At 36.1% G+C, this 25,810-nt stretch overlaps 1 protein-coding gene across 1 annotated transcript in view; it reads left to right on the top strand.

Moving 5' to 3' along the window:
- MYOM2 (myomesin 2) overlaps window positions 1-25,810 on the top strand; it is an 80,459-nt gene that overhangs the window by 41,098 nt on the left and 13,551 nt on the right. The window contains exons 17-29 of the mRNA XM_009880526.1: window positions 1,379-1,500; window positions 3,632-3,819; window positions 6,342-6,468; window positions 10,848-11,026; window positions 11,196-11,310; window positions 11,905-12,061; window positions 12,166-12,272; window positions 14,179-14,223; window positions 14,692-14,828; window positions 18,645-18,789; window positions 18,902-18,961; window positions 20,596-20,663; window positions 24,435-24,548. Coding sequence (XP_009878828.1) covers window positions 1,379-1,500; window positions 3,632-3,819; window positions 6,342-6,468; window positions 10,848-11,026; window positions 11,196-11,310; window positions 11,905-12,061; window positions 12,166-12,272; window positions 14,179-14,223; window positions 14,692-14,828; window positions 18,645-18,789; window positions 18,902-18,961; window positions 20,596-20,663; window positions 24,435-24,548 — 1,564 coding nt within the window. The remainder of the gene's footprint in view (window positions 1-1,378; window positions 1,501-3,631; window positions 3,820-6,341; window positions 6,469-10,847; window positions 11,027-11,195; window positions 11,311-11,904; window positions 12,062-12,165; window positions 12,273-14,178; window positions 14,224-14,691; window positions 14,829-18,644; window positions 18,790-18,901; window positions 18,962-20,595; window positions 20,664-24,434; window positions 24,549-25,810) is intronic.

The raw sequence follows: 25,810 nt of genomic DNA, 5'->3' as shown, positions 1-25,810 counted from the left end.
CTTTGGGGAGGTTTGAAAACTCTGAGGATAGTTTTAAGCCAATTTACATGCTAAGCAACAGTGTTATCTCAGAAGGTGAATGTTGAATGAACGTGATGAAGAACAGTCTGCAGACTCTCAGAGCTAAGCTTTTCAGATTGCAGGGCAGACTTTCTCACCCTGCCTTTTTTTTTTTTTTTCTCCAAAGAGAAGTATCTCTTGTATATTCCATGATTTTGAGTCATAAAAGCAGGTTCTAGAGACGTTATTCTGTATGTTGTAGCCATGAGTAAGCAAAAAAGAGAAGTCTTTCTTAAAGTCTGAATTGTGTTATGGGGTAAACAGACCTGATGCACATGAGAAAGAGTATGAGAAGAAGAGGGAACTCCAAAGCCTTCCAGGGTGTTTCTTCCTGGAGCCCATAGTCCATGGACATCAGGGCAAAATGGCAAAATGTATCTGCTATAAACATGATAAGGAAAGTGTTTCTGCTGCTGACACTGCTGTGAAGGAAATTCAAGTGTCCCATCCCAGAAACATCAGGGCTCCCTGACCTGCTACATCTATGGGTAAAGGACAGCAGCTTCTGTTTCTAGTTCCTCTGTCATGACGCTAGCCCTGTCTATTTCTGATGTTGTTTTTACTCCCTCCAGAATATATCACACTTCATTGTGTGATTTTTCAAGTAATTTTCTTTGTAAAAATCATGTTTACTTTTATTGGAATCACTCACCAAATGCAAGGTTTAGATGTGTAATTTATCTTTTCTTATGGGCATATAAAAGCACATTATGTTGTTTAGTGTATTTTGTCAGTTATTAATTACTTTTGAGTGACTTTGTATCCTGCTGAATCCTCTGATCAGGTAGTAAGAAATTTGATCAAAGAAAAAGTAGAGACTAATTCTTGGTCAAGGGATTGGGATAACACAAAAATAAGAAAAACATTTCATTTGTTCATATGTGAACATATCCTACAATAGCTTCTGACTGTACTTACTATCATCTACTACAATAATTACCTAGTACCTCAGATCAAAACTGAAAGCTACTCTTGATAGTGACTATGAAAAAACAGTGAAAAATATAGTCCCTTCCCAGAATAGATTAGAATTTAGCAAGCCAAAGTTCAGAGGGAATATATGATAGTTTATCTGATTTAATGTGGTAGATCAGCACTAGCAATTTAATGAGTACTGTGACTTTGGTTCCAGTGTCCCATCCAATTATATTGTACTACACTGCATCATTGTATTATGGTTTCCCTCTTGGAAATATTTTCCTTTGTGAAGTGCTCATGGAGTTGAGCTTTCTTATTGTTGTCAAGATTTCATGGTACAGCACCAAATGGTTCCTGTAAAATAAATACTAATACATGATGCTATTTTTATTTAACCCAGGTTTGTTGTTCATGGTTTGGAAACTGGAGAGCAGTATGTCTTCCGTGTGAAAGCTGTGAATGCTGTAGGATTCAGTGAAAACTCACAGGAGTCAGAGGCTATAACAGTACAGGCAGCCCTTAGTAAGTATGATTCTGTGCAACTCAGCTTCTTGTTTCTTGAATGAGTTACATATCTTCAACAATCAACTCCTTTAGTCTCATTTGCTATAATGGTACATTCAGCAGCTATCAAGCACATCCCCTTGGTGAAGTTTATGCTCTGGAATGTGTCTGTTCTACAGAGAAAAGACATTGTTAAAAAAACCCCAAAACATTCATAATATCTGATAGAAATATTGGGACAGATTCACTATAATGGCCAGGACACCTTCTGCTCCTCAGTTGTGACAAAGAAGCTGTAAATCTTGATTAAGTTTGACAAGTAGCTTATAGGTGATTGGAAGTGGTACAAATCAGTGTAGAATCTGCTCAGTTTAGAGAAGTTTCAGGAAACTTCATTACTGTATGGCTGGACCAAGCAGAAAATTCCCTTTGGCTACTCCAGGTTGGAGCACAATCTACATCCTCTGGTACCTGCAAGCAAAATTTCAGTGTAAGAACAATCCATTGTGCAACCTTCAGTAGGAATGATACATGCTCAGTGGGGGGCTAGATAATTTAGAACAAAAAGCACACAGATCTGAGCTACTATGGTCCAATTTTCATTTCTAGATAGTTTCAGTTTCATACTGAAAAATTTAAAATAGAACACCTTTCTCCGACCTGAATGGCCTCCAACTCTTGGAGAAGACGACCAACAGGCATACTTGTCAGAAATAATCCTCTAAAAGATTTAGAATTCTGAATGGCTATTAGAAGATAAGTTTGGATGAGATGTTACTGATTTACAATTCTATTTGATGTTTTTAGGACAAAGCGTGTCTCATATGGGTAGGTGATACACACTTTCACATCACCCCTGTGTTGTAAATGCACTTGCACCTTTTATTTTGTCACTGTGCTTTGAAGATAAGGGCTGCATGGTTTATGTCACCAAACACAGAGCACGTGGATTTTGCAAACACTTATGAGATGTGGATGGCTTTTACCGATTTCAGTAACCTTAACAGGAATTTAGCAGGACTATTTATAGGTGAAGTACAGTAGCATGGCCAGAATCTTTCTGCAGTATTATTTTAAGGGCATTTATAGGAGTTTACTATGGTCATTCTTATTTACCAAGAAGTGGTAATAATTGCAAAAGCCATGTTTTATGGCCTCTGAGTATAATACCACCTTTGAAAAAAAGAACAAAAGGCCAAATCTGCTCATTATTATCTGTTTTCACGCTGATTACTAGTACACCTACAAGATCAGGGACTGTATTAAGGGCCTCTGCTAACTTATTCTCTTCTGAATGAGGTAAGTCACATTCTCTCAAGTTATACTGGTAATTCAACTGAAAATATCAGATGAGCTTTAGGGGAAGGAGCTTAGCCTATACTGTCTGCAGCACAACAATGTCAAGAGGGGTATGTTCAGGCAAACTTTCATGCACAAATGGCAAATACAAAACAGTACTTACTAGAAAAGGTGTTTGCTAGTAGTAGGGGTGTAAAAAGCTCAGGAAAACAGTTTTCTTAATCTCTAGGAAGATGCTTGGGTGGCATTTCTGCTTCTGCTACAGATGGGAGTAAACTCAGGCAGGTAAACTCATGAAGTAAATGTCTTTTCTGCCTCAATATAGGTTAAGATAGTGAAAACCTAAATATTTTCTATTCCTTATAGAGCAGAAAGCACTCTCAGTCTGAAGTAGGCATAGAATATGGGGGTAGGGAGGCAAAACCATGAAGGCCATAGATCAGAAAGCCATATGACTTCATTTCATTCAAGTTCTGTATTCTAAAAGTACTTGAGAAGCTTATTTGGTTCTTAGCAGGAAAAAATCTTCTGACTGATTTCAATCTTCTAACACAACATTTGGTCTGGAGACACTTTTGCTGGCATTACCATTTCCATTCCAAAGATCATCTGTTCCTTCTTGCTACTTCCTGAGAGGGCAGCACATTAGGTGGATGTTTAAAAAGTTTACATGTTTATGTTTGGAGATAAGATTAATGTTGATCAACAGCTTTACAACTACTTTGTTACTGATATGCAACTGATAGCAGTATGCTCCAGGAAAAAAAAGCAATACAGAAAAGCTAAACAACTTGTACTCTGCAGTGTTTTAGATTCTGTCGTAACTCTCAGGATGTTTATTTCCTTATAGCTTGTCCATCATATCCTCATGGTATCACTCTTCTGAACTGTGATGGTCATTCAATGACCCTTGGCTGGAAAGCACCAAGGTACAGTGGAGGTTCACCAATCCTTGGTTATTATCTGGATAAACGGGAAGCTAACCATGAGAACTGGCATGAAGTCAATTCTTCCCTTATTACCCGTACGATTTATACGGTTAGTACTTTTTAATCCTTATCTTTCTGTATACTATTTCTTTGCTTTTGGCAGAGTTCTACTTTCTTGCAGAGAAATTCTTTAAATACTTAGTACAACAAAACCAGGCCCTTCTGTTGAGTATTTTTGAGTGCAACAAGCCAAAAAAAGGGGATAGAGAATCAGTGACATTCTCTGCTATGAAATTCTATGATGAATAAGGCCATTCAGATGAGGAAACTTTTGAGTAAAAAGTTGTGGAGCACATATTTCACAAAGAACAAGATGAGCTATAAAATGCTTCATAAACTATATTCATTAATGAGCACTATATGTATCACCACTGTAATAACATGCAGAGAAAGGATGGGAGCATTTAGCAGGACAGATGACCGTGCTGTCTGTAAATGAAATGGAGATGGGCTGAGAACAAATGTAACTGTCCCTGTTCTTACTCTCAAAATCTGGCTTCAGCTGGAAAGGGAAGTATATTAATAAACCTAGCATTATGCCTCATCACCTCCTTTCCAGAGTACCGGAGCAACGATTTTAGTTTTGAAATAAATTACTCCTGGTTGTACTTACAATGTATTCAATGTTTCTTAAAAGAAGAAAAGTTTGATGTGAACTTCCATGAAGAAAGGTTAGGAAGATAGGATATAGCAAGTAATTAACCAATCTGACACTTGTTAAATTAAGTTAAACAATCAGATTTTATTCCCAAATACTTCTTAAAATTATTTCTGCAGGTCAGCAACTTTCCTATAAACCTCAGGGCAGAAATAAGTCTTTAGCAGATATTTAACACTAAAGTAGAAATTAATGCTTCAGATTAGCTCAGGAAGGATGTTCCAGGCACAGAAGGCAGCCAGCAATACTCAGGTTTATGTATGCTTGTGAGTGAGTTTATGACTGGCATCTCTCACATAGGAGATGGAGCATGGATGTTGAGAGATGAAAAAGGGCGGGTAAGATAGGCATGAAAGGGCACTACTAAGCAATGCTTTCCAAATATTTTCATTGTTTCATGCATTTGTAAACAAATGAGTAATGCAAATTAGGGGAAACCATTCAGAGTTTAATTAATTGGATATTTAAGTCTCAGTCCTGCCAGTAACTGTGTTTATGCCTGGAGGTGCATCTTCATACATTAGTTTGAATGACTGGAATTTGAAATACTGATGGGAAATAAAAGCAAGACAGCTTTTATGACATACTGCGAGCAGAGAAGGCCCTGAGATATACAGTACAGCACCGGGAAATCGGTAACGGTTTAACCCTCTCTGATTAAATAATTCTATGGGAACCCCACAAATACTCTTTCCTTTAATAACCTGGGATCTCAAAAACCTTTTTTACAGGCTGAGCTATTATTCTCTCTTGTGAATCTCACTATATAGCTCTCTATCTTCAGGAAATTCCATCTAAATTGTGTTAGTGCCTGACTTTTCCTAGCTTACCTTGCTTGCTTTGGTATTGTATTTGATGCTACCCCATCATATGTTTTTTACCATCCCATCATATATTTGTCACCATTAAAAAAATGACACCGAAATCCTTTTTTTCTCTCTCATTTTTCCCAGAGATTGTAGTTAAAGTTTATTTATTCATGAAAATCCCAAACTGTTCAGTGTCTTCACTAGAATTACTACCCTCAGCTGCCTCTTTCTCTTGAGACATACAATTAAATATAACTTTGGGAAAATTATGCAGAGGACTGAAGTGTAGAAGATTTGTTTATTGTATTTAGGTGGTCTGGAAGAGGAAGGATAGAAGAGGCCTGCTACCATGGGTGTCAAGAAGCTCGTGCCTTATAACTGGTCTACCTTGACCTCAAAATCTGATGTGATGTGGTGATGGACTCATTAGATAAGTCAGGGTTCATTTAGCAGGGGTGTTTGCAGAGATAGAGCATGGATTCTGGTCCTACCTTTTCAAGTGCTTGCTTCTTCACTTTGTAATGGTAGGTAACATTAAGAGAAAGATGCGTATAAGCCAGGAAAAAATACTGAGAGAATCTTTCCCAGAGTTATAGCAGCACACTGTGGAACTAATTGGATTGGTTTTTCCTTTAGTTTCCTGTTGTTTTCCTTTCTTCCCTGGTCAGTGCACTATGACCTCTTTTGACCAAACACCATTTGAACTCTTACTTAAGTGAATGGCTTATGAATAGCCATTCATAAGCAATGCAAGAAGCAATGAATTTCATGTTAGAACACTCACCCATAAGTATCTGCTAATGGTCATTCTTCGAGTGGGCTCCCTGGACTTCTGCTCTAACCTTTTACAGCATCTCACACCAGTATATTGGATGCTGTTATTCCTAGGATGATGTGGCTGAAACATGGAAGTACAATGTAGAGATCTGCGGTGTCTTTGGTTTAAGGGTAAAATCTTCAAATTAGATCCTTTCAGTACTCCAGCATAGCAGTAAGTCCTGATAATTAATTAACCAATGTCAGAATGCTTATTTTTAAGTATTTGATTTATTAAAATAATATAAATCATGGCTTTTGATATATTGAATTATTTTCTCAAAAAAGGTAGAAGATTTGACAGAAGATGCCTTCTATGAATTCAAAGTTGCTGCTGCAAATCTGGTTGGAATAGGTCAACCTTCAGATCCCAGCGAGCATTTTAAGTGTAAAGCTTGGACTATGCCAGAACCTGGTAAGTCTATTAGTTCCTCATGAATTTCAATTCAGTATAAGCTCCTTAAAACACAGTTCGTGCAATGTTGCAGCCAAAGCTCTGCTGGATGACTTTGGGTTAATTTCTGCCATTTTGCCTGTTGAGGTTGCCATTGTTTCTGAGATCTCCTGTTAAAAGCTACCTCCACATCCCCACTGATGACATTGAATGTCCTGGGAAGTGGCTGACCTTTACTTAGCTTGCTGAGTGTCTCCTTCTTTCACTGCCCACATCAGCTCAGAGCAGAAAGTCTTCAGCCTTTAGTCTATGTTTTTGTCTCTCTCAGCTCTTCACCCCAGCCCTACAAGCTCCACTTCACACCCACCACCTGTACAATATATAGGCATCTCTGCACCATCATTGCAGTCTACTAAGAATAGTTCTGGAGTTACAGACTCCAAAACTGTGGGTTACAGTCATAAATATGACACAACAGGGACGTGTTTCTTGAGAGAGGCAACTAGCACAATATAACTCACACTTTACACCTGAAGTCTCCCAGTCTCAACTAGTGTGCCCTTATTCATGTATTTCCCCCAGATTGTACCTAGGTGTTACCTGAGAGATTATTATTAGCTAGGTGTTAGAACAAATGTGCTAACAAACACACAGTAAGAATGACTGTGTGCTAGTACTCATACATGTGTTTAGGTTGTCTGTAGTTTAGCAGTGTAGACATAACTGAAGACTGTTAATTGCAATGCTAACTCTGTGAAAATTTTCAAATAAGAAGCACTGTGAATTCAGGACCCCCCGCAAAAGAAAATCAAACTTTAGTCTACCTAATATGAGCGCATAATTTTTTGCCTGAATGTTAGCCAACTAGGGAATTAGTTCCCCTCAGTAATGATCAAGTTCTGTAAATAATCTATGGAAAAGTTTTTGAAGGTCCATCTGCTTATTTTATAACACCCTCACTCATACTGAGCAACACTTTTGCTGAAGCTATTTCTAATGTCTGGTACTGATTTGCCTAAACAAAGAGTGTCACAGTACAGCCCATAATGAAAACACAGGCACCTATCACTTTTATATAGTTCTACCTTCTTTTCCCCAAAATGCTGGAAAATACTGCTGTGTTGTTAAATCAGATTCTATTTATGACACAGTTTTGGTATGCAATTAAGGATCCATTCTAATACTTGTTTATGTCATCAGGAACTGTCTGACACCTACACACATCTGTTTCATACCTAAATGTTCATGCAGTTATTTTCTCAGTAAAGAAAAAAAAAATCCATCCCTTACATCTGGTTTTGTAAAACTATTGGAATTTTTAGTGATTTCAGAAATGTATAATTAACATAAAAGGGGAAGAAAATTTCTTTTTTCTTTTTCATTTTATATGTAAAAAGTAATCCTTGCCTGGAACAAGAAATAATTAAGTAAGATCATGGAATCATTTACTAGGAAAGACTCTCAAATGTCATCTAATTCAACTGCTTGCCCACATGCAGGATCAGCTATACCTATCTCGTTGACAGAGGCTTGTCTAATCCATCCTTAAAGACTTCTACCAGTAAGAAAGCCCAGTTTCTCTGGACAGGATATACTCCTAATCTTTCTATGTTTACAGTTTAAAAGTTTTTCTTGTACTCCTGAATCTTTCTTCCTACAATTTAAGCAAGTTTTTTTGTTGTCCTATCCACCAAAGACATGAAGAGATTATTTTTTTCGTCTTTGCGACAGCTTTTCTGTGTGTTTAAAGACTTTATCAGACCCCTAGCTTTCCCCTTAAGCTGACAAAACACAATTCATGCAACCTTTCCCCATGGATCATGTACTCCCTATCTCTAAATAAACATTTTTTTGCTATTCTTTGAACTTTTCCTAGTTGGTTGATGTCTTTCTTGAATGACTGGGGACATTATTTGAAATAAATTTTTTTCAATGCTGAGCAGAGAAGTGTTAACTACCCATCTCCTACAATTATTAAAAAAAAATAAAAAAAATTACACTGTTATGCTAAGTTCCAAATTTACTTCTTTTTAATGCCCAGATTCTTTTCTGCAAAACTGCTTGTCGGAGAGTTGTTCTCCATGCTTTCTAGCTAAATTCTTCTGAGTTCATAAATCTTAGCTTCTGGATTTAATGACATGGCAAAGCTGTCAATAACAAAATGTTTAATCTCCTGACCTTAACTCCCTTTATGTTAATTATATTTTCTTGTCATTTTGTAATATTTAGTATAAATGCATCATCGGTGGAACAATTATTTTTTCTTAAAGAAAGGATCTGTGATTTATACTCTCTACAGTGTTTTCAAAACGTCAGTGAAATGGCCTAGTGTGTAAACAAGTGAAGATTATCCTTCATTTTAAATGATATATAAAGAAATAAAATAAAAGGCACTTTCAGGAAATGAAGAGAGTGAAATTTCCATTTTCATAATGAACAATCTGACCTTTCTACTCCTTGGCTGATTACATTGTTCTCATTATGAAACTAGCTGAACAGAGTACTGCATTCTTTCTGCTTAAAAAAAACCCCACCACAAACAAACAACCCCCTCATCCCCTCCAAATCTCCAAACCTGTTAAAATATTTCACAATTCTTTTTTTTTTTAGAATAAGTTTTTAAACAATGGCTTAGCAATAATGAAAAGAAATAATTGAGATTTATGACTGGGAGAAAGAGGCTGAGCCTCTTCCCTGTCTTACTAAAGATATTGAAGACTAATGTAATGTGACTGCAAATACTCCCGGTGTCAACGAAATATTCTTCCACCTTTTTATATGGAAGGGAGGTTTCCTTAGAAAGGCCAAAGCCCCTTGCAAGATTTCCAGTGTGAGTGATGGATTCCTTGCCCAGAGCCCATAATTATTTCATCCTTCTGCAGAACTCTAGTCTTAGTATCTCTGAGAGCCTCTGTGAGTTAGCAATGATAGCTAATGAATTATTTTACATGACTTTAAAAAAATGAAACGTCTGTGGTCTCAAAATCCTTAGAATAGAACATACTTCATTACACATTTTCTTCTACTGTCTGGATTTCTAGCAGGTGCATCTGCCACTGGAATTTTAATTATCTGTGGATATAGAGACATTTAGGTTGGGATTTTTAAAGAGCCCCGAGAGAAGGCTTTAGGCTCCTTGAAAATTGCAGTCTTTCTATGAGGAATTTGGTGTTTATCCTCATAAGATCTGCAACAAGTACTTACATGTTTCTTTTCTGAAATGTGCTTATCCACTATGAAGAAACAAATTTCTACTGTTTTTTGCTGTATATTTGGTGAATATCATCCTTCACAAATTTCGTGTTTATTCATCACTGGCTACCATTATGTCCTTCACAAATTTCATGTTTATTCGTCACTGGCTAACGTCATGTAGGCTGGAATGACAATCAGCTTTATTTGTAAGGTTTTTCTTCTCTTCTTCATTTTAAATGGTGAGACGTGTTGTCAGGAAATGCAAAATCTTGAATGAGGCCAAACTGACAACACTGAGAAAACCCCTGAATCTCAGGTGTTTTCAGGTTTCCTTACTGTAAATTTAAGCACAAGAAGCAAGGTTCCAGCAATATTATTTGGCTGAATATCAGTATTCTCTCATGGAATTTTTCACCATGGTAGGAAATTGATATGATTATGCCTTTATAGTCTAGGTATAAATAAATATCAAGAGTATAGGAAAAAATAAATGCTACAAGGTAAACTGAATGGCACCAGAACAGTTAAGTGAAGAAGAAGGAAAGTATAGTAGGGAGAACATAACCTGATAGCTGCACAGGTATGAACTCTCACTTATTCATGGAACACCAGTATGTTTTTGGTGTAAATAGCTCTCCTGACAGATATCCTCTTGAGAAGTTCTTCGCTATTGTTATACACTTCACAATGAAAAATTCTTCTGTCAGGGAATGAGAAGCCTGATCCAAAATCCACTGGTGCCAGTGGGTTTTGGATTAGTCTGAAGGATCATAGTTCATCTATAGCAACAAAAAATAAAAATTCGGATGCTAAATTATGAACCTGAGTCAGGCTCAGTGAAACAACTTTGATGTGGGGCTGGTGAATTAAATAATAGACGAGAAACTTCTGTTACTTGTTGGAAAATTTTAAACTGCATGGATTTTCCACATGAGTAGTTTTCCCTTAAAGTGAAGTTACTGAGATCTAATGTATGCTTCAAAATATTACAGAATGCTAAAGCCACTCACTGCATGAAGCAGGTACTGCTGTATATAGCCATGAGGGGAAAATGACCTAAATACCACATATACCAGGTTTATTGTAAAGGATGAGATTTTTGAAAGCAAACACAATCAAAACAAAATGAAAGTGATGCCTCTATATGGCCAGTTTGCAAAACTTTATTATATTGAAGTGAACTTTGAATATTTGAAATATTTTAGGTCCTGCCTATGGTCTCACGATTTGTGAAGTTAGAAATACGTCACTGGTTCTTCTGTGGAAAGCTCCTGTGTATGAAGGCAAAAGTCCTATTACTGGGTATTTAGTGGACTATAAGGAAGTAGATACAGAAGACTGGATCACTGCTAATGAAAAACCTACTTCTAAGCGTTATTTTAAGGTAACATTTTCATTAGTTAGTATTAATTTAAAACTGAATTCTAAAAGTATCTGATTGGGTACAGGAAAGATGTGTATTTGAACTTGGGCTTCTGCTAACATCTTCATATAAGCACACAAAAGAATTTAGATTGTTTTTTAAATTGACTTTGCTCTTTATTTTGTTCAAGGTCACAGATTTACATGAGGGTCATACCTATGTTTTCAAAGTTCGTGCAGTGAATGATGATGGGGTAGGCAAGTCATCTGAGATATCTGAACCAGTGCTTGTTGAGGCACGACCAGGTAATGAACTGTTTTATCTCCTCTGCTTCTAAAATACTGAAATACTTAAAAGTGAATTTAATCACTCAGATTTGATATTGTAGCACAGATAAGTATTTCAAGAGTTAAGAAGCTCTTAGCCTTAAAACGTAAATAAAAAATAGTGTGGATGCAGAGGTGCTGTCAAGACTTTTTGCTTTACTTACTGCAGGAAATATTTAATAATCAGTTATTTTAATTTTTATTCTCATAAACAAAGGTGCTACTTGCCGTGAGCAAAAAAGTATGGCAACACATCTATTAAAGCTTCAAGAGTGATAATAAAATTAATTTACTTAAACTGTTGATGTCTTCTCATATTCAGTTTCATTTTATAGATTTGTTTTTCAATAAGTATTTATTATTTTGTATTCCTTTTTTTTTCATGTAGAGTAAGAATCTTGCTAATATGTGATGCTGAATCAGCATATGAAATAAACATGCTTTAAGATCTTCAAGTAAGATCAGTACCTGTTAGTAAAGGTGGACAAAATTTGCGTGGGCTTTAGTATTTGCTGAATTGCAGCTCAAAAGAAAAATGCAGCCTTGACATGTGAGTTGATTCCTATTTTGCAGGAACAAAAGAGATCTTTTCAGGTGTGGATGATGAGGGTAATATTTACCTGGCTTTTGAGTGCAAAGAAGCTACAGATGCATCTCATTTTGCATGGGGTAAATCATACGAGGAGATTGATGATTCTGATAAGTTTAAGATTGAAACAGAAGGAAATCAGTAAGTCATGCCAGTCTATCAAATTGTTAGAAGTTTGTCCTGTTAAAAATCTCAATAAAGTGAGAAAGTCCACTAATTATATCCTTTTTTATTGATCATTTTAGTTCTAAGCTGTACTTCAAAAATCCTGATAAATCAGACTTGGGAACTTATTCTATCTCAGTTAGTGACACAGATGGGGTTTCATCCAGCTTCGTTATGGATGATGAAGGTAAGATCTTTGCCATCTCAAGACTTTCTTCATTTTATCACCTCGACTGCACTAAAAATTGTCCAAGGAAGAAAAAGAACTTTGCAACTCTCACATTCTATCCTATGCATTGAGGAAAAAACAAAAAAGACCACACAACAGGCTGTGTGTGATTACTTACTTTTCTGATTATCGCAATAATGAAAGTTGGGTTAATTTAAGACAATTTTTTCTTTAGAAAAAAAGACAAAGAATATGCCCAATTAGAATTATGCTGGGACTATAATACTGTTTGCAAATATCTTTCTGTTAAATGTCTGAAAATGCTGCTTTTTTCACTGTTTTGTGAATCTTTTTAGTATGTCACTTTTGCTGTTCTTTGACTTTGTAGCCTTTCATACCTTATAATAATCAGTTCTCTCTTAGCTGTAAAGCTACTGTCAGGTCTCTGCTTACCAAGGAGCCTAATATACAGACAGACCTTGAGGCTCTAGATACAGTTTCATATAACTGTGATGCAGAGAACTAGTGAGAAGAATGTGAGGAAAAGGATGTTGCTTTAACAAGATACAAATACATTGGGTTAAATTATCCTTTGGCTTAAATTTATGTTAGTTTTGCTTTATTTCATTGTAGCTATTTTGTTTCATTGGAGTTGCAATGAATTTGCTTCAGTCTGACTTTGATTTACCATTGAGAGGTGCTGAGGTGAAAGGCAAAGGGGGGGGCTTTGCTGTTTTTAAATAACACAAAAATTAGTTTGGTGTTTTTCCAGTCCACAGGCTGTAATTGCTCTGCCTGGTTCCTTAAGCATGAAAATCCCTCTACTTGCCTTCTTTCTAAGTCATTTATGGAGAGGAGATGAGACTGAGTGTGAGTCTGATTGTAGGCAGGACTTTTATCATAGTGTGAACCACGTAAAAACTTGCATTCAAAGTAGGCGTTGGAAAGAAATCCATGTGCAGCCAGAAAAAATATGGTTCTCCAGGAATGTAGAAGATACGCATTTGATCATGAGAACTTCTCTTTGGCTTAGTTTTGAAGCATCACTCTGAAACGTGTTGGTAGGTCTTGTCACCGTCAGTCCTACCTTCAAAGGTTTTCATGTAGAAGAGCACTGAAGGTGTTTCCCATCCCACACTTAGCCGTAGTCTTATCTGTCTTCCCTAGTCATATCTGTCACTCAAAACCGCAATTTTTTTTGTACTGGATCCCTGCACAAGTGTCAGATTTTGTTTCTTAGCACTGAAAACCATCATTTCACTGACCAGTTACTTCCTCAAATGTTATAAAATCTCCTGCAATTTTGCTAAATCTTCGACCACATCATAAATCCTTGCTAACTTCCTCTGGTCTTTACATTATCTGTAAATTTGGAATTGACAGTAATATTCAACTTCCAAATCTTTTTTAGTAATGAATATGATAAATAGGGTTAGTATGAAAATCTAACAAAATGATTTCTAGATTCTCACACATCCTTCATGAGGATTTTGTGCATTAAATAGAACTTTCTGTACCTTTTTCAGAATAACCTGCACTCAATCTTGTTTCCTTCCACAGTAAAACAAGATTTTCAGGTACAGTGTCAGAAAGAAGCCAGCAAATAAAGGAACCCCATATACTGCTTAGAAGCTACTGTCTCCAATCTTTCTTTTAAATCCTATAGAGAGTTTAAAACAGGTTTTATTCCTTTGCATAAGAGAGTGTGCATAGAAATGCATGAAATAGGAACAGTCACTAAATCAGAACTTTATGTTTCTTAAATCTTATTTTTTAATCATCATTTTCTGAAGAGAGTTGGGTATTTCCCATATAAGACTTAAGGAGACTGTCTGTTGATGTTGATATGTACCTTCTTTGACACTTGCTTTCTGACTGTATTTTTCAGAATAAATTAAAACATGCGTATTTATCTCAATTTCAGAGTTTGAACGTCTGATGGCATTAAGCAACGAAATAAAGAATCCAAGTAAGTTGAAGATCTGAACCTATTTGGTACTTCTAGAAGAAATATAATTACATACTAGTGACTGGAGTTCTAAAAAGGTTCTTCCTGAGACAACGCCAGATTCATTTTTCGTGAAAAAACTTGCTTCCTTATCTTTCCATTCATTTATAAGAATATTAGTTTGCACTGAATGAGATTATCATTGCCTAAAAGTTTCTTGAAGTTTAACTTTGACAAAAGACTATAGGTTGCTATTAGCCAATTTGTTAAATAGTGTGCAAACTATAAGCTGTAAATTCTTTCCTCCCTTTGAGAAAGTAATTTAAAAATCAGCCAAAGACTGCATTGGATGTCTTTTCTCTGCATAAAATTTATTCTATACCCAGCATTCAGTAAATAATAGGGAGATACTAATATTTTTACTACAATAGTCTTTTGTCTCACAAGAATTCATGCATTATTAACGTTTGATTGCTTTTCTTTCTGCAGCAATACCACTGAAATCAGAATTAGCTTATGAGGTCCTTGAGAAAGGAGAAGTTCGTTTCTGGATTCAGGCTGAAAGCTTATCACCAGATTCTAACTTCAGATTTGTTATTAATGATAAGGAAGTTGAAAACAGTGATGTAAGTACATATTGAGTACTATATATATGTGATTTTGTTTAATAAACCTTTATGTATTAATAGCTATTCTATTTTTATAGTTGCTTAAAACTATGTTATTAAGGTCTGATGATACCCGAAAGGAATATTGTGCTTTAACTCAAATCTTTTTTGCCATAAAAAAAAAAAAAAAGGCAAAGTTTAACCTTCAGAAGTCTATATTCATCTTGGGTAGCTAGACAACAAACAGCCAAAGAGAAGGAGAAATTAGACACAGACCAGTAATAAACACATCTGATTAACAGTAGTGAACAAATATTTTAGGAGAATAGCTTAAGACAAAAAAGCTGCTTCAAGTACAGTTTTGGACTCCAAACCAGTAAGACAGGCTGTTCCCAGAGACCCTCTGAGGCTGCTGCTACTAGTTTTACATGTAACGTGGGAGGCACTTGGCAATGTAACAACGGTCATAGATGCAAAATGTTCAGATGGTGACACTTACATTTTTTGTTGTTGTTGTAAATTTTGTCATAGGCACTAAATGGGCATTGAATGGCTACACAGAGATGACAGGGCAGGCTACCAGCTACCTGCATTTTTATAGCTCTAGGAAGACCCTTTCATAGAAAGCTGCACAAAAATGTTGTCAGATTGGGCTGAAAAGAAAACAAGGTCAGGCCTTTGCAGGGGTGGAGTGTGGTTCATCTGCTGGGCATAAAGTACAGAAATGGAAATATCTTTTCCTATGAGGAATCCACTTCCAGTGCAGCAGTTTAAAAGGTTCAGTTTATTCCTGAGGATGCAAATCCTGGTTTTGGCTGGAGAAGCTTATCAGCATTTTTATACCATAGAACAGCAAAGAGTATTTACCTTAATTACATATTGACAAGTGGAAGAAGAAGCGTTTCTGAGTAAAATACTTCTCTGTTTTTCTTTCTTTAAGAAGTAATAAACTATAGCACTGAAAACCTGAATATTAGTGACTAGGATGTATTGAAATGACAATATTCTGTCTTGGCAATGTAAGTGGAACAGAATGAGCTATTTTTAGTTCACATACATTTTGGAAGTGTTGACATCAGAGAGTGTCTTGAAGTGGAGCTGTATTATTTCACCTCTTTAATTAGTAACCCACAGGTGACATTTACGTTTGCAGACTGATGATATTTTTGTGGAAAGTCACATAAAAGCCTAGTATTTATGGTGCCCATAAAATCATTGAACTTCATCTTGCTGCATAATGGCAATAGTTAGAAGCCTAATTACACTCTAAAACCTGCCCGGAGACCGGGCTACAGTCACTGAACATGTTCAATAGACCGTTATGCCGGTGAATTGTAGTCTGATTCTTGACATTGGCTGAAGTGATAAATTTTTCCTTCTGGGTCCTAACAGAGAATGGTTTCGGTAAGATTTCAAAATAATCTGAGAATGGAATGAATTGGGCCCCATTTAATCAGCTGTCATTTTAATCTTTTAATTTTTTTCTCCTTTACCTAAAAGCAAGAAATAAAAAAATCTAGAAGTGTGATAAAAGACCAGATTAAAACATATATCTTGCTCTTCTTTTTCTGCTTCTGGCAAATCTCCATTTAACATTCTCCCTGAGAACTCATGAAATGAATGCAAGTGTTGCCCTCAACCTCTGTGGGTCAAGAGACTGTAAGCTAGAATTTGAATTTGCACTTTTTGTTAGTTTGGTGAAGTTTATAAGTTCTGTTTTTGACCTACCTGGCTTAGACAGGTGAACTCTTACATAAGTAATTTTTCTACTTAATTTCCTGATTAATTAAATCTTGTCTTATTCTTTGACAGTATCTTTCTTTGAACTATATACAGGAAAGTGCACATCCAAATTATATAAGCATTTTCCCCTGTTATTTTATATAAAATTTATACCTCAGTCTCTTCCCTCTAAATCATTTATTTCACAGAATCACAGAATTTTCAGTGTTGGAAGGGACCTCTAGAGATCATCTAGTCCAACTCCCCTGCTAAAGCAGGATTGCCCAGAGCACATTTCTCAGGACTGCATCCAGGCGGGTTTTGAAAATCTCCAGAGAAGGAGACTCTACAGCCTCCCTGGGCAGCCTGTGCCAGTGCTCTGTCACCCGAACTGTAAAGAAGGTTTTTGGTTGTTTTTTTTTTTTTTAATAAATTGTTGTCCTAATCAACCTGTTAGCTACTGCTTTGTTAATTCCATTATCTTTTCTCTTTCTTAATTCTTCAGTTATCCCATTAAGATTTAAACTAGAACTGTTTGTACATTTGGAAGTACCAGTAATGAATGCTAAACATCTTGAGTATGTCTACACTATTCTTCCAGGCCTGTTGTCCATACAACAGTGAACCTGTTCTTGAAGCTGGTCAGGAGGTGTCCCTCAAAGCTGAAGCAGATATACTTGTGGGGTCATTCCTACTAATTTTGGATCAGTACTTAAAGGTTCCTCCACTTTAGGAAAGCTCCCAGAAAGTTTAACAAGTGGTATTTTTACTACCTTTTTTTTTTTCTTCCTTCTTTCTTCCCTTTCCTAAACTTTATCTGCCTATGGCTTTAGGTATCTTTCCCAGTTTTGGAGTCCAATAAAAAGCTTCATGAAAATATTCTGTTTATAGGGCATGATGTTTTCTTTTAACTGTAACAGGGTCTATAATAATTTAATGCATAGAACTACTTCTAGATGGTGACATTTACTTTTCTGTCCCATCGTGAATGGAACAGTTAGTGTGTAATATCCTTGGCCGCATTGGTTACCTAAAAGTATTCATGAAGTAACTTCTGTGGATTATTTTTGCTTTTCTTTAGGAATTTGTAAGTTGAGATTCAAAGTTATCATCACTGTTAGTGGGACACAGTCCTCATGGTTGTTACTCACTGAATGAAAGAGTATATTACTTAGTAAAAGGTAGTTTTGTCTAAAATAATACCGGCAAATTCAAAACACATATTTTGCAAGTATTGTCCAATATTTGCTTGCAATTTTCTGTTTCCCTGATGATGCCTGACAATAGTGTATCTTTCTGGAATATTTAATAGAAAGCAAACACAAGAAGGACACAAACAGTGAAAAGCATATTTAACTTCAAATTCAAATCAATGTTTGGTGTTCTGGGTATTCTGCAAGCACTTTAGTATGTAACTAGAAGTTTCGACAGAATTCTAATTCTCTTTTTGCTGGACTTGGCTGATCTTTTTAGTTTCCAGAAGCTTTGTTGGTTTTGGAAAAAATACCGTTCTCATGGTCTTACACTTTAGCGTTCTTCGAAAAGAATACCTAGCATTAGATGAGCGAATTGTTATACCTTCCTAAATAAACTTTTTTTTAGGGAGATAATAAGATCCAGTATTAAGCTGCCACATATGTGTCAGAGGTATTTAGTAGTGATGACCTTTTGGATTTGTAGCGATGGATTTATTTGGAGATCCACATTTGTGTCTACAAACATAATACTTCCAGCTTTTTCTGGACTCTGCTAGGAATAGTGCTTCAGCCTACCAAAACCCATTGTTGAACTGGAAGCTGTAATGTAGCTAAAGACTGATTGTGTAGGCTCTTCTTCAAACATGCATGGTGCCATCAACTATTATTTTTAAATCCAAACCAGCTCTGTGATGATGACTCTAGGATTTCAAATGCAATTACCCACAGAGGTTTCTGTCACGACTGGGATCTTGTTGTACAAAAGTAAATGCAAGCACAGCCCTGTTTCCATAGTTTACAATTAAAAGGCTATGAAAAAGATTGAGTATGGAGGCAGGGATATAAACCATGATTAATTCTGTAGGGAATAATAAATAATTTAGACTACACTAAAGTTATTACTTGTTTATTTCAGAGGCATAAAATAAATTGTGACCGTTCAAATGGCATTATAGAAATGGTGATGGACCGATTTACAATTGACAATGAAGGTACCTACACAGTACAGATTCAAGATGGAAAGGCCAAGAACCAGTCTTCATTAGTTCTCATTGGAGATGGTATGTTCACTGAAACATTGAAACTTTGACTCTGATGAAGAAACGAATTTCAATTATCCTTTGAGTAATTTTGTGACTAACTCATTTTTCATTCACCTCTTCTAAAATTTAGCATTCAAGGCAGTACTAGCTGAGTCTGATCTCCAGCGAAAGGAATTTCTCAGGAAGCAAGGTATGACGGAGCAGATCGGTGACTTTAAGCCCTGTTTGCAGCTAATGACGCATTCCTGGTGTTTCCAACTTGCATTGATTTCATTAGAAGATGAATATATTGCACATTTTGAGTAGGCACTAAACCTTTGGTGGATCTTATTTTCCAACATTGTAATATGATACATGCAAGTTCATAGAATCATAGAATACCAGGTTGGAAGGGACCTCAAGGATCATCTGGTCTAACCTTCTTGGCAAAAGCACAGCCTAGACAAGATGGCCCAGCACCCTGTCCAGCTGAATCTTAAGTGTTTAATGACAAGGAAAGTTGTGACAGAACTTTCATTAAATAGAGAAATGAAGTGGGAGTTCTTACAAGAGGTTATCTTTGCTCGGTATTCATAAGAAGTGTGCTTACTGTAGGCTCTGATCCAAAAAAACATTTCAGCATGTTTAGTTTTAAGCATATAAATTGTCCCTTCAATATAACTGACAGAAGAGGAGACAGCATAGTGTCAGACAAGGAAGATTAAAAACCTGATCCTGTGGTTTCTGTCCAGGCAAACTTCCAGGAACCAAATGTATATTTGTTGCATAGTTACTATACAGTTGCAGAGTTTGTTATATACTTGTTATCAATATTGTTTGCAGCTGAAAGTAAGAATTAATATTGGATAACTAATTCAAAATTCTATCACTGTGAAATCCTTAAAAAACTGAGTTTGATTTCTAGTTTGTAATATTCACTTGGCAAGCACATGGCTTTTAGGGGGAAAGTAACAGTAATAATTAAAAGCATTTATTCTAAATAGGTTAGGTAAGCTTCTCTTCATAAGCAATGTAATTATATTATTTTCAATTTTCTTGGGGGAGGGTGTTAAAATAGATTTAGGAAAGAAATTACACCACTTACAGCATAAACTCACCAAATCTTTCATTTCTCAATGATTTAAGTGATAGTCTGGGACTTTGCCACCTCCCAGGTCTGGATATTGCAATTATGGGCCCTGATCCCACAGACAGTAAAACATAGATTTACTGACATGGGTAAGCACAATAACTTTAAAAAAGCTATGTATGTCAGTAAATTTACTTAAAGATATACATGTTTGCAGGATTGGAACCTCAGTGGAGAAAAGGAATACTTCCTGTTTAGCTTGTAATGTTTAATGCATTTTTTAACTTTATATAATTTGGACAAATACTACCTGTCATACAATTTTTGCTTTGAACATTTAATTGGGTGTTTGGCTACATTTGTTTATTCTCCATTTCCCTTTGCGTTAAACACATTGTCTGTACACTTATTTGTAGCTACTCTGTTTCTTTCCTATGTTTAGTTGGCAATTGGGCATAAACATATTTAGTAAACTGATTTGTCTTGTTCACCACTTTACTTTTTGGAGTACTACATGATTTATCATACAGAGACGAGCCTCAGGTTTCTAAGCTGTACTGTAGATGCCTGCATCAATATGATAAAAATTTACTGCAGAGTTTTTCTTCTAGTGGATAGGTAGTTCAGGAGTTCCCTCTCATCACTCTGATATAGGAATGTTATAATATAATTATCATCTTTTTTCTTTATTTCCCTGGATCTCTCTGATACTCTTCATTCTACAACATATGCTTTAAGACAATTTTGTTTCTTAGGTCCTCACTTCTCAGAGTTTTTGTACTGGAAAGTTACAGAGGAATGTGAAGTTTTATTTGCTTGTAAGGTGAGGAAATATACTTGAAATACTTTTTTAGAATGTGTTAAAAAATTAAATTACAAAATTATCTAGGAAAATGTGAGGAAAGATTTTTGTAATTTTAAATTTGAAAGTTTCATATGAAAGCTTCTTTTTATTATTTAGAAATATTTAAAATCAAAATTTCTGACTTACTGCTCTTCAGCAGTAGTCTTCATTAAAACAAAAAAAAATTACAGGACATTTCTAAATGTGTTAGGTCATCTAATTCTTTATAATAGTTGTGAGCCATAAAAATCATTTAAACAAAATATTCATTTCTCAATGGTCCTTCTTCCTTCCTCAAAAAATAGCCACAAAAAGCCAGAGTTTGAACTCTTTCCTCACCATTTTCTGATTTGGAGGTTCCCCTACCAAAGCATCTATTCTTTAATCGACTGTAACCAAACATGCAACAAAAGCTTCTAGAATTAAAGTTATAAAGCATGTTTATTGTATTTGGCTAATGACTTTTGAATCTTAACTAATGCTTATGTGCATGGAATTCAGAGTAACTTCTGCATTAACATCTTTATATGCCAGGCTAAACTGATATATTTTCATTTTTGTTGCTCTTCTAGAGTGACTAATTAGAGGTCTGAATAACTAAGTTAATTGAATTCAACAGGCATCAAACTCTTCTTCATTGCCTTTTCCTGTAATGTGGACTCTTTGTATTAATTTTCTCTACTTCTTTTGAATAAGTTTTTGGCTTTTAATTAGACTAACTTGAATCATTCATTATAAGCCATTTACATGGACATTTGTGGGATTTTTTTCCCTTCTTTTTTTCTGCTCACTAATTAGGACACCTTTAACCTCAACTTGTTCCCAGTGGAACTGACCTGGGTGATGCAGCTGCCATTCTGTGTGCCCACATTATAGGGCTCAACACTCATTAGCTAACATGGTACCGTTGCTGGTACTGAGCTGCATAGCTGGAGTGCTTTATAATCTCAACATGCATTTGCCTCAGGCATGAACCCTGCTTATCATTTCATTCACATGGGGAATTAAATGTTGCCGAACTATTTATACCAGTGTTAATTCTTTACAAATTAATCTGAAATTATCCTTCTTTTCATTGACTGTCGAGCCTGCTTATACCACTGAAACTGTGAAAGGCTGAGCTTATATGCTTTTCACCAGCGTACTTCTTGTTCATAAGGTCAGAACATTTTATGTAAATGAAATCTAGGATGTGGGCTGTTTTCACACTCATCATTTTAACTATGCCATTGACCTTATAATGTTTGTCACTGTTTGTGTGTGACTGGCCATTAGCTTCACATGGTACCGTTGTTTATGCCTGTTTAATTGATATTTGTACATAGCAAGAGTCTGAGCAATAAAGCCTGGATTTGTCCTACGCACTTCAGATACCTGACATTCAAGTTAGAAATGTGGCTGCTCTGGGCTATTTCTGTGGTAATAAAAACATCCAAGGAACAATCTCTGCTTCCCAAGGCCATGTCATAGCACTTGGCCCAGGTGTCTTCTACAGTCTGTTTAGTGCTCTTCTGCAAAAATAATTGTTGTGGGTGTTTTTAACTCTTGAAAGAGCCTGGGATGATGTGAAGGAAGTACCTGTAAAAGAGGGCTTTTTGCTTTTACTTTCTCAAAGGCCATGGCATGAAATAGGGGAGTTAGGAACCCAGGCCAGCTGGAAGCTTGTGCAGGGCAGAGGACTGACTGTATGACCCAGGTCCATTACAGTAACAATGAAAAATGTGGATTATGTTATAAAAGAGTATATAAAAAATAACACATGTTACCTCAGGTACCTCTTATTTTCTATGTGATTGGACGTGATTGACTTTTGACTCACTTAGTATTTAATTCTGAAATAACTGGGATTGATGACTTTGTTCTTGTTATTGTAGCATCTGCAGGCCAGTGGGACATGTTTGTCCATCTGAATGATAATTTGATGATGTTTGCTTTTTATTGTGTGTTTATTTTTCTTCATATACCAGCATCTACTATAATTTTTCTTCAAGTATTCCTAAATTTCAGAACATTCAGAAGCTACCTGCTCTTGCATAACTTTGACCCTTATTTGTACTGTGTCTGTTAAAAGCAAGATTTTTGGTGTGTGGCTAAACAGCGAAAAAGGTAACTTTTCATAGTAAATGTCAACATGAAATAACTTCAGCACTGCAAATTGCATGTGTCTGAAACTCAGTCTATTTATTGTCAGATTGAGTGCTAACAGTCTTTGATGAAAAATTGTTGAAAAGCATTAGAGGCTTGTTCCTTCAGGCTTTGTTCAAATAAAATTGCCACTCATGTCATATGACTACAGGAATAGCCACTTTGTAGTTGCTGGTAAACGTAAAATGCTGCTCAATTTTCTCAACCAAGGCATTGCTTTGGGCCAGGTTGTGATCTCAAATACTCTGTCAGAGATCCATAGCAACCACACTGGTTATTAAGCAGCAATATATGTGATTAATTCGAGCAGGTTTTATAGAGATGTGCAGGAATCAGTATAGGAGGCCCTCCCATTTGTCCAGTCACCTCTATAGAGAGCTTTCATAGAGCTGTTCATCTATGGAATGATGTCTCTAACGTGAAAGGGTTAGAAATTGGTGTGTGTTTTTTCCTCCAAGCAAGCCACTTGAAAACTATTGCAGATGTGTATTAACTTCTGGGCTGCCCTCTATCCATTTGTTCAGTTCTTTTTTAAGGAGGCTTTTTAAAGCAACTGCCTGGGGACTGAGAAATGTCCTGCCAGCTCTGTCCTTCTACCAAAGCCATGCTGACTGGGAATTCAGGCTGTGCATGGAAATACCATTGCATTTTTGTGATTTTTAGAAAGGTATGGGGATAGTGATGTCAAATAAACCATAGTGCTTCTGAGGGGGGGGGGGGGAATCTTTTGCAAAGGTTTCTAAAAGGAGCTGGGCTTTTAGCTTCTTTGAATTCACAGTTTGAGGTCATTCATCCAGCAATATTTTAAGCATCACCAATTCACAATTTATATTTCAAAATTATAACAGTACTTGAGGTATAGCTGTAGTCTACTTATGCATTGCTTAGATGAGCTGCTGCTACTACAGCAAAATTCTGTCTTTCAAGCAACTTCTCTGCATTTGCACTACATTGTTAAGCCCCTTTGTGTTGGGAGAGACTGCAATTTGTAGGACTTTTCAAATCTTTGTACTTCCCATAGGACCCAATGTAGTAGAAAAAAAGAATTTCTGGTGCAGCTCGCAATTTTGAAGTCTCAAATGCTTTCAGAATAGTAATTTCAGTTGCTCTCTGCAGTTAGCTGTGAAAGAAATTGCTTAGGTAGCTGGGATAAATCTGCAAATTGGCTGAAAACTCTCTAAGATAGGGCCCAAGTTCTGTATTACAGTTCTCTGGAGACAACATGGCAAACAAAAAAATAAAGGAGGGTTCAGCATCTCTATTTTCAAAGATACTTCTCACAGATAACTCTAGACAAACTACAACCACATAGCAAGCGTGCAAAACCCTTTAAGGGAAGAGATTGACAGGATTGCCTTTAAGGATTTGACAGGGCTCTGAAGCTATAAGCTATATGCTTCTGACCAGTTCCGTGCCACAAACAAATACCATAGGACTAAGACTTGCTTAGTAGGACTTGGTTGAAATTGGTTTTTTACTTGGATTTATTTGACATGTGTTACAAAAACATTGGCTTCTTATGTTGAAAGTACCTGTGTGACTGCCTACAGTGGGATACCTTTCTTCAGGACATTGCCAGGCTTACGTGCCTTTTCTGTTGTACAGGTTGCGAACACAAAGAAGGAGACTGTTTTCAAGTGGTATAAGGACGGTTCTGGGTTTGAAGTTGATGAGGTGCCTGATCTGCAGAAAGGAGAATGTCACCTCAGTATTCCCAGGGTACAGTATCATCTACTGATTAGAAATGACAGCTTCTGCTTGACATGCTATAGGTTTGCCAGGCAGAGCACTAAACCAGGTATCACGATTTCTGTTGAACCGTTTTAAGAAAAGGCATATTTGCTACTCTTCAATTAGCTGGTGAGTAACTAATGCTAGTAAAAGAGTATCTATTTTTGTTATCAGCTCAGACAGTTCACGCTTAAGTTGCTTCAGCGTCCTTAGGTGAACTATATCTCGTTCTTTCTTATTGCTCCTTAATTTTTCAATTTGTTCAAGCACCTCATTTCTGACAGTGCCTCAGTTTTATTGCCTAAAATGAATAGGTTTGAGGTATGTTGCTTAAGATTTATCTTTATGCAAACAGAATAAACTAACTTTTGTCTGAAACCTTAGCTTGCATAATTGCTGTCTTCGTCAAGTGCCAAAACCTCCCCGAATCAAGGTTTTCTGCTTTCAGCATAAATATGCATCCATTTAATTGACTTATTTATTTTATTGATTGGCTTCATATTCTTCTAATTTATGTCCTTCATTTCACTTGCAAGAGAATACTGGCTTTCCAGTGGCTTCATTTTTCTTTAGTAGATTTTTGGGGGGAGGGTGGTTTCTGCTTGTCTTGAATTGCTCTTGTTACTTGTCATTCAGTTATATGATGCTTTTACAATTATTTACTTGCTTCTGGACTTGTATAAATCTAAGATTCGATTAAATGACCTCCAATCTTTATATAATTATTTATATATTTCCTTTAGGTTTTAAGATAAATTAAAATAAAAACCCCTACTGACTTTAATGCAGTATCGCTGTGTTAGATTTTAGAATGTAAGCTCTCCAAGGGTAATTAATTCATTATTTACTTAGCATAGATATAATGTGACTACAGTTGCTGCTTAAATGAAAGCCACTGAGTTCGTATTTGGACAGTTAAAGAAGATAGACCTGTTGTTATGATTTACATAGATTGATTAAATACTGACAAGGATCAATCTTGTCAGTAGAGACAAAACATGGTTTCTCAAGGCAATTGAACTGAAATTTGAATATGTTTTAGGCTTAAGGACTAACTACAGTTCCATAAAAAAGCATGCACAAACCATTGATAGTTTCTATCTCATCTCTGGTAAGATTATTTAACCAGAATATGGTACAATACATGCTATTTGATCAATGGGCCAAGGCCAATGGTATGCAGTTTAACGTCAAGTGCCAGGTCCTGCACTTGGGTCATAAGAACCCCATGCAGCGCTACAGGCTCGGAA

Source organism: Charadrius vociferus, unplaced genomic scaffold, assembly GCF_000708025.1.
Source record: "Charadrius vociferus isolate BGI_N301 unplaced genomic scaffold, ASM70802v2 scaffold123, whole genome shotgun sequence".
Lineage (NCBI taxonomy): Eukaryota > Metazoa > Chordata > Aves > Charadriiformes > Charadriidae > Charadrius > Charadrius vociferus.
Note: the sequence above shows the minus strand (reverse complement) of the source record. Positions and strands in the feature narration are given on the sequence as shown.